Source organism: Salvelinus fontinalis, chromosome 37 (genome assembly GCF_029448725.1).
Source record: "Salvelinus fontinalis isolate EN_2023a chromosome 37, ASM2944872v1, whole genome shotgun sequence".
Taxonomy (NCBI): Eukaryota; Metazoa; Chordata; class Actinopteri; order Salmoniformes; family Salmonidae; genus Salvelinus; species Salvelinus fontinalis.
Genome location: NC_074701.1, coordinates 7,880,717 through 7,896,328, shown reverse-complemented (window position 1 = coordinate 7,896,328; position 15,612 = coordinate 7,880,717). Strand labels below are relative to the sequence as shown.

Sequence of the window (15,612 nt, the reverse complement as noted above, 5' to 3'; positions counted from 1 at the left end):
ATGTTAAAAAGGTGGACTTTGTATTATTTATTGCAATAGTTATAAACTGCACAGCACAAGCGGAGAAGAAGTCTAAGGAAATTGGAATCATTGTGAATGCTGCTGGAGTTTTTTGGGGTCTTCGTGATTTCACAGCCGATGCAGTGTAAGAACTCATGTCGGTGCATGTGGCCCCAACACAGGCCCCTGAGCCTGTGTAGGGATGCATTTTGGAGTGGACTGTGATTGAAGAAGTATGATGTTTTTATTTTACTTGTTATTTTACGTGTTTTATTTAGTTTGATGTCGTTTTCCCCCTTTCCCGGAATGTTTTTTGTTGTTCTTATTCAACACCCCGTCCAGCTGGTGGCGGTAATGAACCATTAACATTGAATGCCAACCCCAGTTTAAACCCCATCGAAGAAGAATGAGTAAAGAGGGAGAGACGAAGACAGGTTGATAGACATCAGGATACGGTTATGGCGTTGCGACACGGTTTGGACTCGCAGATAGTAATAGTTGGCTGTGGAATATCTGGTATTGGAGCAGCTTTGAAGTTAACCAAACATGGTTTCCGCAATGTGAGGATCCTGGAAGCGACGGGGCGGAGTGGAGGAAGGATAAAGACAGGCAAAATGGGTAAGTATAGAGGGAACATGAGGAGAGGAAAGTGGTGCGTTCGATCCGATCACTTAATTTTGCCAAGTCGATTCTCACCGCTTTTCAAGGTGTTGCATTATGGGGAAAAATAGTCAGATTTACGCTTACATCTCGACTGCAGGAACTTTACAAAAATCATGTGATCAAAGGTCATGAAGTTATGTCTTCACTTCACCAACTGCATCCTGCAGCCATCAAGGTGATAGGCGAAAAACGTGAAGTTGACCGATCCCAGTCTAGGAAGGAGCTGTTTTTTTGTTGTTGTTGAATATGACAGTAACACATTCTTATGATGACTATAACATGTGTTGGCGTGTTATACTTCAACACGGTCTACTCGGGCAAATTTGGCGAACGGCTAAACTTGAACTCTCGTACACCTCGTGATGAAGACAGCCAAAGGCCTGCTTCTGTCTACTTACGAGTCGTAAACACAGCCTGCACTTGAAATATGGAGCATGCAATACGATTTATTTTGAATTTCTGAAGAGGTAACATCGTTGACCATTTAGCCAATTTATTGAAAACTAGGCAATATTACAGTTTGACTAGCCTAGCCAGCTACTTTAAACGTCAATTTGTGTTTAATTATCCATATCTCTGTCAGTGAATTAAAATGTTTGGCATGATTGTCTCATTTCAAGGAACTAGCTGCAAGCTTAACGAAACATTCAATAATATACTTTGCATAGAATCCCAAATAAAAGCATGTAGATGGAAATGTGTGTGTGTAATCATGTATGCTAGAAGGGAGGTTAACAGGCTGACTACACCGCTAGCTTCGCTAAATACATGTAGAAATCTATATTATTCAATCATTGCACCCACACTGCTTGCGTGGGCCAACGAGCATCTGCGTTGCCAAGCGCTAATAGGCTAACCGCTCCCGTCGCGTGCACGAGCGTTGCGAAATAAATTTAGAAATCTATGTTATTCAATTACTGCACCCACACTGCTCATTCGTCAAGGAGCGTAGAACTCCTTTCTATTTCTGACGCAAATCGCACTGCAAGTCCTGCCTCTCCCATCTCCTCATTGGTTATACCCACGTGGGTGATTGAAAGACAAACTGTGTCGCCGGTCAGTGTAGTAATACTATGAAAGTTTAGATGCCAATCACCATATAAGTTCAAAGATGAAAAAGCCTGGAAGGAGGAGAGAGGACTAGAAACGATTCGGTTGGCTGTTTTATGTGTGGATTAATTGTCGGAGTAGAGGAACTTGTGCTTTTCAGGTAAAATAACAACTCAATGTTTATATCCCAGGACAAATTAGCTAGCAACAGCAAGCTAGCGAAATAGGACAAATTAGCTAGCAAGTGCAAGTTGAATACTTTCTGAAGGCACTGTAGCATACCTTGCAATACAATCTGTGCAATAAGATAACCACTTTGATTTCTAAACCATTAGTTCTCAAATAGCAGCTGACCAAATCCACGTTGGGCATGCATAGTAGAGGTCGACCGATTATGATTTTTCAACACCGATACCGATTATTGGAGGACCCAAAAAAGCCGATACCGATTAATCGGACGATATTTAAAATGTTTATTTATTTGTAATTAGACAATTACAACAATACTGAATGAACACTTATTTTAACTTAATATAATACATCAATAAAATCAATTTAGCCTCAAATAAATAATGAAACATGCTCAATTTGGTTTAAATAATGCAAAAACAAAGTGTTGGAGAAGAAAGTAAAAGTGCAATATGTGCCATGTAAGAAAGCTAACGTTTAAGTTCCTTGCTCAGAACATGAGAACAAATTAAAGCTGGTGGTTCCTTTGAACATGAGTCTTCAATATTCCCAGGTAAGAAGTTTTAGGTTGTAGTTATTATAGGAATTATAGGACTATTTCTCTCTACCATTTGTATTTCATATACCTTTGACTATTGGATGTTCTTATAGGCACTTTAGTATTGCCAGTGTAACAGTATAGCTTCCATCCCTCTCCTCGCCGCTACCTGGGCTCGAACCAGGAACACATCGACAACAGCCACCCTCGAAGCAGCGTTACCCATGCAGAGAAAGGGGAACAAGTACTCCAAGTCTCAGAGCAAGTGACGTTTGAAACGCTATTAGCGCGCACCCCGCTAACTAGCTAGCCATTTCACATCGGTTACACCAGCCTAATCTCCGGAGTTGATAGGCTTGAAGTCATAAACAGCGCAATGCTTGAAGCATTGCGAAGAGCTGCTGGCAAAATGCACGAAAGTGCTGTTTGAATGAATGCTTACGAGCCTGATGTTGCCTATCATCGCTCAGTCAGACTGCTCTATCAAATCATAGACTTAATTATAACATAATAACACAGAAATACGAGCCTTATGTCATTAATATGGTCGAATCCGGAAACTATCATCTCAAACAAAACGTTTATTCTTTCAGTGAAATACGGAACCGTTCCGTATTTTATCTAACGGGTGGCATCCATAAGTCGAACTATTCCTGTTACATTGCACAACCTTCAATGTTATGTCATAATAATGTAAAATTCTGGCAAATTAGTTCGCAATAAGCCAGGCGGCCCAAACTGTTGCATATACCCTGACTTTGCGTGCAATGAACACAAGAGAAGTGACACAAGTTCACCTGGTTAATATTGCCTGCTAACCTGGATTTCTTTTAGCTAAATATGCAGGTTTAAAAATATATACTTCTGTGTATTGATTTTAAGATAGGCATTGATGTTTATGGTTAGGTACACGTTGGAGCAACAACAGTCATTTTTCGCGAATGCTCACTGCATCGATTATATGCAACGCAGGACACGCTAGATAAACTAGTAATATAATCAACCATGTGTAGTTATAACTAGTGATTATGATTGATTGTTTTTTATAAGATAAGTTTAATGCTAGCCAGCAACTTACCTTGGCTTCTTACTGCATTCGCGTAACAGGCGGGGTCCTCGTGAGGCAGGTGGTTAGAGCGTTGGACTAGTTACCCGTAAGGTTGCAAGATTGAATCCCTGAGCTGACAAGGTAAAAATCTGTCGTTCTGCCTATGAACAAGGCAGTTAACCCACCGTTCCTAGGCCGTCATTGAAAATAAGAATGTGTTCTTAACTGACTTGCCTAGTTAAATAAATGTGTAAAAAAAAAAAATGTTATGGAAACTAGATATCGGCCCTAATTAATCGGCCATTCCGATTAATCGGTCGACCTCTAATGCATAGTGTTCGATGCATTGGAATTTAAGGTATGGAGAATGATAAATAACTGGGGTTTCTGGGATAATGGTGTTTTGAGCCATGACCAGCCTGTCAAAGCACTTCATGGCTACAGATGTGAGTGCTACGGGTCGCTAGTCATTTAGGTAGGTTACCTTGGTGGTCTTGGGCACAGGGACTATGGTGGTCTGCTTGAAACATGTAGGTATTACGGACTCGGCCAGGGACAAGTTGAAAATGTCAGTGAAGACACTTGCCAGTTGCTCAGCGCATGCTCGCAGTAAGCGTCCTGGTAATCCGTCTGGCCCTGCGGCCTTGTGAATGTTGACCTGTTTAAAGGTCTTGCTCACATCGGCTACTGGCTTACAGTAACAAGATAACAACGTAGACCTATCTTTTCTAAATATGTTAACTTGAACCCGTTTGCAGTCCACATTGTTCTAAGTAATTGCATGGCTGCAATAGCATTCACACTGATATAGGATCTCGGCCTATTGTAAATTGCATTATGGCTGTGCATGGACATGCCAAACATTGTCAATAAGCAAGATTACATTAATTAATTATTGGTAAGGCCTAAAAAGAGAATGAATAATACAATTCATATTCTAAATAGGCTATGTCACACTTACAGGCACCATCCTTTCTCCCCGTGGGCATATAATGTTAAAAGAACACAAGACTATTTATGGTTTTACACACATCCAAACTTTTCACAGTAGCTGGGCAAAGATCCAATATATGCTGAACAAAAATGTAGCATGCAACAATTTCAAAGATTTTACTGAGTTGCAGTTCATATAAGGAAATAAATTGAAATAAATTCATTAAGCCATAATCTATGGATTCCACATGACTGTGCAAGATCGCAGTCATGTTTGGGCCTGGGAGGGCTTAGGCCCACCCACTTGAGAGCAAGGCCCAGCCAATCAGAATGAGTTTTTCCCCACAAAAGGGCTTTATTACAGACAGAAAACCCCCCCCCCCCTAAATAATCCTGCAGAAGCCAAATGTGGAGGTCCTGGGCTGGCGTGGGCTTCACGTGGTCTGCGGTTGTGAGGCCAGTTGGACGTACTGCCAAATTCTCTAAAACAACGTTGGAGGCGGCTTATGGTAGAGAAATTAACATTCAATTCTCTGGCAACAGCTCTGGTGGACGTTCCTGCAGTCTGGCCATCTACTCCGATTTCAGGGCACTCTCGTCTGATTGCGCCAGAGTGCAGAATAACTGCTGAATTTAGAAATGTGCAACACCCATTGAATATGACCGGTGTCAATAAACATTGTCAAAAAAGCATGTGATACAGTAGGCTGTATCTTTATCAATATGCCGTAATATATCAAACCATGATGCTTCTTTTAACTGCAGTCTGTATCATAAAACCATAACACTTATTTGTATTGCTGTGTGTAATTGTGTAACCTACTCATACGCTGTATGTTGCTAAACTTATTTGAATGTATTACTCTCTCTCTCCCTTCCCACTCTCTCCTCTAGGTAATAACATCATAGAGATTGGTGCTAACTGGATCCATGGTCCGTCGGAGGCTAACCCGGTGTTCTGTCTGTCCAGACAGTACAGCCTGCTGGACCCAGAGAGCCTGACTCCGGAGAACCAGGACCTGGCTATAGGAGGTCACCCACCATGGGTACCAAACTGGTTCTCCAGCTCCGGTAAAAAGTTGGGCTAGGCAGAGACTGATTTTAATGGATGAAAATGTAATATTACGTCACCCAGTCAGTTTTTGTCCGTCAAAAGTTCAAATGAGTTGAGCTAACATGAGTTGCATATGTACAAGCGACAGACCAAACTGTGGATGCGCTCTCCGTTCTTTTTTTTGTTGGTCTGTCAATGTAATGAGCCCCATAGAAAAACCATTGGGTCATACAAAGTCTTACTTAGCTAGTCAGCAGTTCGTTAACATTGAGTTCTGTTTCTACCAGGTCATAAGCTGACTCCAGAGCTGACGGGTCCTGCTGTAGAGCTGTTTGCTGAGGTGTTGGAGGAGGGAGGAGAGTTCAGCGAACAGGGAGGAGAACCGTACAGCAGTGTTGGGGAGTTCATTAAGACAGAGGTACGTCACGCAACATGCGCCCACACACATACACACACCGTATACCTATATCTGTCTGCCTGTTAAATGTGTGTGTGTGTGTGTGTGTGTGTGTGTGTGTGTGTGTGTGTGTAGGTGCGTCAGCGTGCAGCAGAGCGGTGGCAAGGTGACAGTCTGTCCTGTCAGTCTGTCCGTCTGTCTTTGATCAGTACTCTGCTGAAGGCGGAGTGTTGTGTGAATGGAACACACACTCTGGACACGCTGGGCCTGGGAGCCTTTGGACTGTACAAAACCTTGCCTGGATTGGACTGCACCTTCCCCCGGTCAGTTTGTGTGTGTGCCCGCAGGGATGGGGGAAAGTAGGGGTGCGGCTGGGGGTTAAATGGAATAGTAACTGAAATCTGGACAATGACTGTACTCCTATAACCTCTCACATGTAGCCTAATATAATATTAGTAAGCTACAAAATTTACTTTTGGTGTATTATTTTACTGCAAGAAGCGTTTCTTGCTGTAAAATGATACACCAAATTTTAATTTTGTCTCTGGAACAGGAGTGGGGAAATATGATGCATTTATTTCAGCATCTTGAGAGAATGCGAATGGACCGTTAAGCACGGTACAAATCTTTTTCAGAGAAATAAAGCTGCCTGTAGGCTATTTTAACCACATCAAAATATGCATCCAAGACCAACTGAAATATTATCCGAATCTTGTTGGATCGCTTTCACAGCTTTTCATAAAACCGGTCAAACTGATGTCAATTGGAAGTTTTACAGAAAATCTTTGCGGGTTATGGCAGTTTTTTCCCGGGTCTCTAAACGTTAAAAAAGAACTTTACAGATGTCAGCTAGATTATTGATACATTTCTTCTATTTGTGACTTTATTCTGGTGAGCAAGGCGTCATTAAGTATTCTAGGGCAACAAGTAATGACCGACGAGAAGCTGCATGCATCTAATTCTAAACAAGTTGAGTAACAAATCGCCTACCAAATGTCGTAAATTCCAAGCATAAAAATATTGAAATTAGGCTGTCAAAAAATCCTTCTGCTGTCTGCGTGTGTGTGCATTTGTGTGTCTGTGCGTGCACGTGTGTGTATAGGCATCGATTGCACTTCTCTCCGTTTACCGCGGTGCACGTGGCTTGACTAGACTGTTGTTCTGTCTCTTTCAGAGGTTATGAAGGGTTAATCACCAACTTGATGAACGAGCTTCCTACTGGGGTAGTCTCCTACCATCGACCAGTCAGCTGTGTCCACTGGCAGAGGGTGGTGAGGAAAGGAGGGAGAGAGTACCCTGTAGTGGTGGAGTGTGAAGATGGAGAGAGAATCCCAGCGGACCACGTCATCCTCACTGTCCCTCTTGGTAGGTCTCACACACACACACACACACACACACACACACACACACACACACACACACACACACACACACACACACACACACACACACACACACAGATGTCAAGTGACTACTGTTAAAATGTTCTCTTATATTACATTTTATGACATCTCTTCTAAGTTTCTAAACATTAACATTTTATAACCAGTAATAAACATTGTGACCTTACCTTCTCAAACAACTTGAAGTCTGAGTTTTCTGTGCTGCCAGGCTACCTAAAGAGGCACCATGTCATGTCACTCTTCTCATTTACTATTTTTTTAGAACAATAACTACACTGAATAAAAATATAAATGCAGCAATTTCAACGATTTTACTGAATTACAGTTCATATAAGGAAATCAGTGCAGATATGCATCTGTTGGTCACAGATACCTTTAAAAAAAGGTAGGGGCGTGGATCAGAAAACCAGTCAGTATCTGGTGTGACCACCATTTGCCTCATGCAGTACGTCACATCTCCTTCACATAGAGTTGATCAGGCTGTTGATTGTGGGATGTTGTCCCACTCCTCTTCAATGGTTGTGCGAAGTTGCTGGATATTGGCGGGATCACGCTGTCGTACACGTCGATCCAGAACATCCCGAACATGCTCAATGGGTGGCATGTCTGGTGAATATGCAGGCCATGGAAGAACTGGGACATTTTCAGTTTCCAGGAATTGTGTACAGATCCTTGCGACATGGGGCCGTGCATGAACATGCTAAAACATGAGGTGATGGAGGCGGATGAATGGCACGACAATGGGCCTCGGGATCTCGTCATGGTATCTGTGTGTTCAAATTGCCATCGATAAAATGCAATTGTGTTCGTTGTCCATAGCTTATGCCTGCCCATACCATAATCTCACCGCCACCATTGGGCACTCTGTTCACAACGTTGACATCAGCAAGCCGGTACAGTTGAAACCAGGATTAATCCGTGAAGAGCACACCTCTCCAGCGTGCCAGTGTCCATCGAAGGGGAGCAGTTGCCCACTGAATTCAGATACGACGCTGAACTGCAGTGAGGTCAAGACCATGGTGAGGACGACGAGCACGCAGATGAGCTTCCCTGAGACGGTTTCTGACATTTTGTATGGAAATTCTTTGGTTCCGCAAACCCCCAGTTTCATCAGCTGTCTGGGTGGCTGGTCTCAGACGATCCCGTAGGTGAAGAAGCCGGATGTGGAGGTCCTGGGCTAGCATGGTTACACGTGGTCTGTGGTTGTGAGGCCGGTTGGACATACTGGCAAGTTCTCTAAAATTACATTGGAGGCTGCTTATGGTAGAAAAATGAACATTTAAATTCTCTGGGAACAGCTCTGGTGCACATTCCTATAGTCAGCATGCCAATTACACGCTCCCTCAGAACTTGAGACATCTGTGGCATTGTGTTTGACAACTTCACATTTTAGTGGCCTTTTTATTGTCTGCAGCACAAGGTGCACCTGTGTAATAATCATTCTGTTTAATCAGCTTCTTGATTATCTTGGCAAAGGAGAAATGCTCACTAACAGGGATGTAAACAAATTTGTGCACAAAATTTGAGAGAAATTTGCATAATGTGCGATTGGAACATTTCTGGGATATTTTATTTCAGCTCATGAAACATGGGACCAAATACGTTTTACATGAAGTGTTTACATTTTTGTTCAGTGTACCTAATAATATCTACTATTATTTTATCAGGTTATCTGAAGAAGCATCATGGTACCCTACTCTCCCCTCCTCTACCCCTCCACAAGCTGCACTCTGTTCAGAGGATGGGCTTTGGAACCAACAACAAGATCTTTGTGGAGTTTGACCATCCCTGGTGGGACGACGACTGTGAGGTCATATACCTGGTCTGGGAAGACGAGGTATGAAACACATAGCATGTGGGGAAAAGAGTATTGGGCCCAAAACGGATCCTTGAGGAACACAATTATATATCTATCATTGCAAACACACAGACAGTAACAGTAGTTTTACTGTTGCCCTCTAGTCAGACTTGGTGGACCAGGTGTCAGATGTGGAGAGACTCTGGATCAAGAAACTGTTTGGTTTCACTGTCCTCAAACCCACTGAGAGGTAACTGAGACATACACACAAACCAAAAATCTCAAACTCAATGTCTTGAACTCCCCACGCCTCTTGCCTCTCACCCTCTTTCCCCCTCTACCCCTGTCTCTCCAGGTATGGCCATGTGTTGTGTGGCTGGATCGCTGGTCATGAGTCTGAGTTCATGGAGACTCTGCCAGAACAGGACGTCACACACTCCATAACACACCTGATACGCAGGTTCACAGGTAAACCTTCTAACATCTAACCCCTCCATCACATGCCTCATACGCAGGTTAATCCATTGTACTTTCATGTCTGTATTCTACACTTCAGTCAGTAGTGTGTTAATCTTTTGTTCCCTTTTTGTCTTCAGAGGCGAACTAGCTACTACTAGGTATTCCTGCTTCCCCACGGTGGAGTTGCTTGGGTAGCTCTCTTGTTTAGTATAGCGTTAAGTCGCTTGGTTATTCTAAACGGACCGTGCTTTGGTCAAAGAGGCTATTTAGCCTAGCTTAGACTGAAAAGACTCCTGGCTAACGTGAGCTAGCAGGCTTGACTTCCTGTGAATGAAGCTTTCCCCCAGCGTTATGGCAACCCCATTCCTATTTCCAATTCCTGGATTTGGAGGATGTCGAGGAAGCGGGTCTTGCGTGCACTTCCGATGAGGAAGCAGCCCCTTTAAACTTGGCTAGGCTAACCCCCGGTGCGAGGGGCCTTAACACAGGTCTGAGCGACCAATGCACCCCTCCCCCCTGGTGTCTCATTACTGGGATTCACTGATGATTCCTGCCTGTAGCTCACTAGTCCCTATGAGGTGTCTATTGGTACAGGTTATGGGCTCTGTAGGCGATTGGGTGTTGGTAACGGAGTCGAGGGAACAAGCAGGGTTGGATCCCGAAAGGAGCGGTCTTTCTCGAGCTCAACACTTTTCATTCCTGGGAATTCTATTTTATTATGAATCGCCCCTGGGTCAATCCACATCCAAAAAGCACAATAAAAAGGGGTTATGTCACCCACCATCTCAGATTGTTCAGAAATCGTTTATTATGTTAAAAACGGGTAAAATTAGCATTCCTGCAACATTATTACGTTGAAATAGAATTTGATCTCAGAAATTAAGCTAATTGATTGCACCCAAATTGGCAATTTTTTTATTTATAGGATTCATATATTTTAGTGTAGTACCTAACATCCGATTTGGATCAAACTTATTTGGACATGAAGAATCCAAAGAAATTGTGAAAAGCTACCCATGGACACGCCACGCCAATCACACCCCAACAACGAGTATATAGTAGCAGTGCTCAGTGTCTGACAAGTAGTATGGAGCTGCGGCTTGGAGTATTGTTTCTTCATCCTTGGATATGAAGTGTGAAAATGCTAATATAGGTTCCATTGACTTGCATTGGATTTGTGCCACAAACGCTAAAAAAAGTTTGCATTTGAAACATTGGCCAGGTAAACAAAACCAAAACGTGGGTTTCTGTCATACCTTGTCCATAGACTGCTTACAGGGTAAGGAAACTAATATGTAATTTGGGTGAACTATTCCTTTAACATTGAGGGTGGGGGTGATTCTTAAAAAATGTAAATCACCTAAAAGCAGGAACAGAACCATCTAGTCGTCAGGATGTACAGTGCATTCGGAAAGACCCTTTCACTTTTTCCGCATTTCGTTACGTTACTTATTCTAAAATTTATTAAATCATTTATTTTTTCTCATCAATCTACACACAAAATACCCCATAATGACAAAGCAAAAACAGGTTTTTAGAAATGTTTGCAAATGTATTTAAAATTAAAAACATATCTTATTTACATAAGTATTCAGAGCCTTTACTCAGTACTTTGTTGAAGCACTTTTGGCAGCGATTACAGCCTCAAGTCTTCTTGGGTGTGATGCTACAAGCATGGCATACCTGTATTTGGGGAGTTTCTCCCATTCTAATCTGCAGATCCTCTCAAGCTCTGTCAGGTTGGATGGGGACTGTTGCTGCACAGTTATTTTCCGGTCTCTTCAGAGATGTTCGATCGGGTTCAAGTCTGGGCTCTGGCTGGGCAACTCAAGGACATTCAGATATTTGTCATGAAGCCACTCCCGTGTTGTCTTGGCTGTGTGCTTGTCCTGTAGAAGGTGAACCTTTGCCCCAGTCTGCTCTCTGAAGCAGGTTTTCATCAAGGATCTCTCTGTACTTTTCTTCGTTCATCTTTCCCTCGATCCTGACTACTGAAAAACATCCCCACAGCAGGATGCTGCCACCACCATGCTTCACTGTAGAGATGGTGCCAGGTTTCGTCCAGACGTGACACTTGGTGTTCAGGCCAGATAATCTTATTTCTCATGGTCTGAGAGTCCTTTAGGTGGCTTTTGGCAAACCAAGCAGGCTGTCATGTGCATTTTACTGAGGAGTGGCTTCCGTTTGGCCACTCTACCATAAAGGCCTGATTGGCGGAGTCCTGCAGAGATGGTTGTCCTTCTGGAAGTTTCTGCCATCTCCACAGAGGAACTCTGGAGCTCTGTCAGAGTGAACATCGGGTTCTTGGTCACCCCCCTGACCAAGGCCCTTCTCCCCCGATTGCTCAGTTTGGCCTGGCTGCCAGCTCTAGGAAGACTCTTGGTGGGTTAGGGTTCTCTCCCGGAGCTCTAAGGACAATTCCTTCGACCTCATGGCTTGTATTTTTGCTCTGACATGCACTGTCAACTGTGGGACCTTATATAGACAGGTATGTGCCTTTCCAAGTCATGTCCAATCAATTGAATGTACCACAGGTGGACTCCAATCAAGTTGTAGAAACATCTCAAGGAAACAGGATGCACCTGAGCTCAATTTCAAGTCTCATAGCAAAGAGTATGAATACTATTTAATATATATATTTTTAATCTAAAAACCTGTTTTCATTTTGACATTATGTGCTATTGTGTGTAGATTGAGGAACATTTTGTCATTTAATCAATTTTACAATCAGGCTGTAACGTAACAAAATGTGGAAAAGTGAAGGGGTCTGAATACTTTCGTAAGCACTGTAGGATGGGACAAAAACTTTACTTTGTCATGACTCTCCTGATAGGATCCAAAGATCAGGTTACAATGGATCAGTTTCTACTGAGCCCTCTCACCCGCAGAGGGGAGGAGGAATTGGTGTGGGGGTTTTATGACACCTCACATCGATCTTAAATTGTGCAAACTTCAGTCATGGAGCAAAGTTTTCTTTTTCTTTCTTTTTTTTACAGCAGTGGCTTCTTCCATGGTGTCCTCCCATGAACACCATTCTTTAGTGTTTTATGTATCGTAGACTCGTCAACAGAGATGTTAGCATGTTCCAGAGATTTCTGGAAGTCTTTAGCTGACACTCTAGGACTCTTCTTAACCTCATTGAGCGTTCAGCTCTGTGCTCTTGCAGTCGTCTTTGCAGGACGGCCACTCCTAGGGAGAGTAGCAACAGTGCTGAACTTTCTCCATTTATAGACAATTTGTCTTACAGTGGACTGATGAACATCAAGGCTTTTAGAGATACTTTTGTAACCCTTTCCAGTTTTATGCAAGTCAACAGTTCTTAATCTTAGGTCTCCTGAGATCTCTTTTGTTTGAGGCATGGTTCACATCAGGCAATGCTTCTTGTGACTAGCAAACTCACCAAAAAAAAATGTATAGAGCGAGGCAGCTCAGCTCATCTCATTGATTGGACTCCAGGTTAGCTGACTCCTAACTTCTATTAGCTTTTGGAGAAGTCATTAGCGAAGGGGTTCACATACTTTTTCCAACCTACACTGTGAATGTTTAAATTATGTTTTCAATATAGACAAGAAAAATACAATTTGTTATTAGTTTTTAAGCACACTAAGTTTGTCTATTGTTGTGACTTAGATGAAGATCACATCAGATCAAATTTGATGACCAATTTATGCAGAAATCCTGGTAATTCCAAAGGGTTCACATACTTTTTCTTGTCACTGTAGCAGCAAGGGTTACCTAGCGGTGTACGTGCCCACTCTATCCAGGGGTCTGGCAGCGTCTTGGGCTTTACTTAAAGAATTGACTGTTGGATATTTGTGCGGTGGCAAGTTGGGCATCACCACACTTTTGTGAGGTTTGTCGCTTGGATGTCACTGCTCCAAGTGTAGCCCATAGCGTGCTGACAGGAGAGGGTCATTAGGCAGCGTGCAATACCCAGACTACTGCAACTTTCAGGGTGGAGGTCTGGGTGGTCTTCCATGGGCCATTTCACTTGGTATCCATTGGGCTGGTTAGGGGCAGTATTACATTTCCCCATAGTTGTGTTGTACCTAGAGTACCAACTGAAAGTGAATGTAACTATAACTACTTTTCCTTGGAGGAAAATGAGGTACAACGTCTGTTTGGCCCTGCGCCACCCGGTTCTGGGTTCAGTGAGGTGTGGTACTGAATTGAAGAAATATATCCGAGCCTCATAGTTATCACCAGTGGAAGGCAGGGCTTCCAGCGAGGCGTGGATTTCTTTGGCCTTGTCAGGAGTGACTTTAGTTCTTCAATATAAGTTGCGACTGTGTTACTCCACATAGTTGGATTGTACCTCGTCTCCCTCCTTCAGGGAACAGTAGTTATAGTCATAACGTTACGTTTCTGTGTGTTTGTGTCTGTGTGTGTAGGGAACCCAACCATCACCCCGCGGCGTGTCCTGAGGTCTCAGTGGTTCCATGACCCATGGACCTGTGGCTCCTACACCTACACCGCCACTGGAACCTCACTGCAGGATATACAGAACCTGGCTGAACCACTACCACAACAAGGGGAACAGGTATACACAGTTCATGTGGTGTATTCTGTCATCTTATGACCCACTTTCTCTCTCATATATTCTCTCTCTCAGCCTCTCCAGGTGTTGTTTGCTGGAGAAGCCACCCATCCTTCCTTCTTCTCCACTGTCCATGGAGCGCTGCTTACTGGCTGGAGGGAAGCTGGTAGACTCATATCTCACTACTCCGCGCCCAGCACATTCCAGCCAACCAAATCAAAGCTATAAGGACAAGAACTCACTCGTTGTAAAAGTGTTATATACTGAGCAAAAATATAAATGCAACATGCAACAAGATTTTACTGAGTTACAGTTCGTAGAAGGAAGTCAGTCAATTGAAATAGATAAATTAGGCCCTAATCTATTCATTTTACATGACTGGGCAGGGGCACAGCCACCCACTGAGGATCCAGGCCCAGCCAATTAGAATGAGTCCCCCACCTTTATAACGTACACAAATATTCCTCAGTTACCTTTTATTGTCCCCAGCACAAGGTTCACCTGTGTGATCATCTTGTTGTTTAATCAGCTTCTTTATATGCCACACCTGTCAGGTGGATGGATTATCTTGGCAAAGGAGAAATGCTCACTAACAGGGATGTAAACAAATTTGTGCACAAAATTTGAGAGAAATACGCTTTTTGTGTATGGAAGATTTCTGTGAATAGATATATATATAATTTTTTTTACATTTCGGCTCAAGAAACATAGAACCAACACTTTGCATGTTGCGTTTTATATTTTTGTTTAGTATAACTCTAGGTATACGTTACCCTTATGTTTAGTTCTAGGATCTGCTTACCCTTCACAAGTCCTAATATTAACCATTATTGGAGAAGCACAAAACAGAACTTAAAACAGTGTGTAGGGACAACTTGATCTTACACCAAAGGGCTCCATAACTTTGACTTTCCAACGTGGGTTAATGTTCCCAGAAACTATTGCTACTGAACTATTTGTTGAGTATTATGATCTTCACCAAAGATTTGTTTTAGGAGATTATTCACAATTTTGAAATTGTTTTGATTACTTAAATCAATTTGAAGCCATTCAGTCTCGTGGTGTCTGATTTTTCTGTTAACAATTGGTGTTTAAATCTAATGATTTTAGATTTCACAATGTTCGCCATTACTTTCGGTGTCTTAAATTATTTTTTGATGTAATGTTTAATATCACGCCTTAAATCTGTCCTCTTAAATATTCTGTTCATATCAATAAAAAACTGATGTATTGCACAAAAACTTTAATAGGAACTGTTTTGTTCTCTCTCTCTAATATATATATATATACACACAGTTGAAGTTGGAAGTTTACATACACTTAGGTTGGAGTCATTAACTTGTTTTTCAACCACTCCACACATTTCTTGTTAACAAACTAGTTTTCGCAAGTCTGTTGTGTCATGCACAAAGTAGATGTCCTAAGTCATTTTTAAAACAATTGTTTACAGACAGATTTTTCAAACAATTGTTTACAGACAGATTATTTGTCTTATAATTCACTGTATCACAATTCCAGGGGGTCAGAAGTTTATATACACTAA

General features: G+C 42.4%; 1 protein-coding gene across 1 annotated transcript; it reads left to right on the top strand.

Annotated features, from left to right (window-relative positions):
* Nucleotides 1-391: 391 nt before the first annotated feature.
* On the top strand, nt 392-15,316 carry paox (polyamine oxidase). The gene is made up of 10 exons (XM_055901804.1): nt 392-618; nt 5,316-5,492; nt 5,763-5,893; nt 6,008-6,195; nt 7,047-7,237; nt 8,943-9,112; nt 9,238-9,323; nt 9,429-9,541; nt 13,924-14,072; nt 14,145-15,316. Exons 1-10 carry the CDS (start codon nt 459-461, stop codon nt 14,295-14,297), a joined length of 1,518 nt encoding a protein of 505 aa, XP_055757779.1. The 5' UTR covers nt 392-458; the 3' UTR covers nt 14,298-15,316.
* The last annotated feature ends 296 nt before the right edge of the window (nt 15,317-15,612 follow it).

What these genes read in the sequence shown, in the direction of transcription:
- paox (XM_055901804.1), top strand. Translation starts at nt 459, where the DNA reads ATGGCGTTGCGACACGGTTTGGACTCGCAGATAGTAATAGTTGGCTGT. An exon ending in TTGGACTGCACCTTCCCCCG is followed by an intron (nt 6,196 to 7,046) that starts GTCAGTTTGTGT and finishes TGTCTCTTTCAG; the next exon opens with AGGTTATGAAGGGTTAATCA. An exon ending in TACCACAACAAGGGGAACAG is followed by an intron (nt 14,073 to 14,144) that starts GTATACACAGTT and finishes TCTCTCTCTCAG; the next exon opens with CCTCTCCAGGTGTTGTTTGC.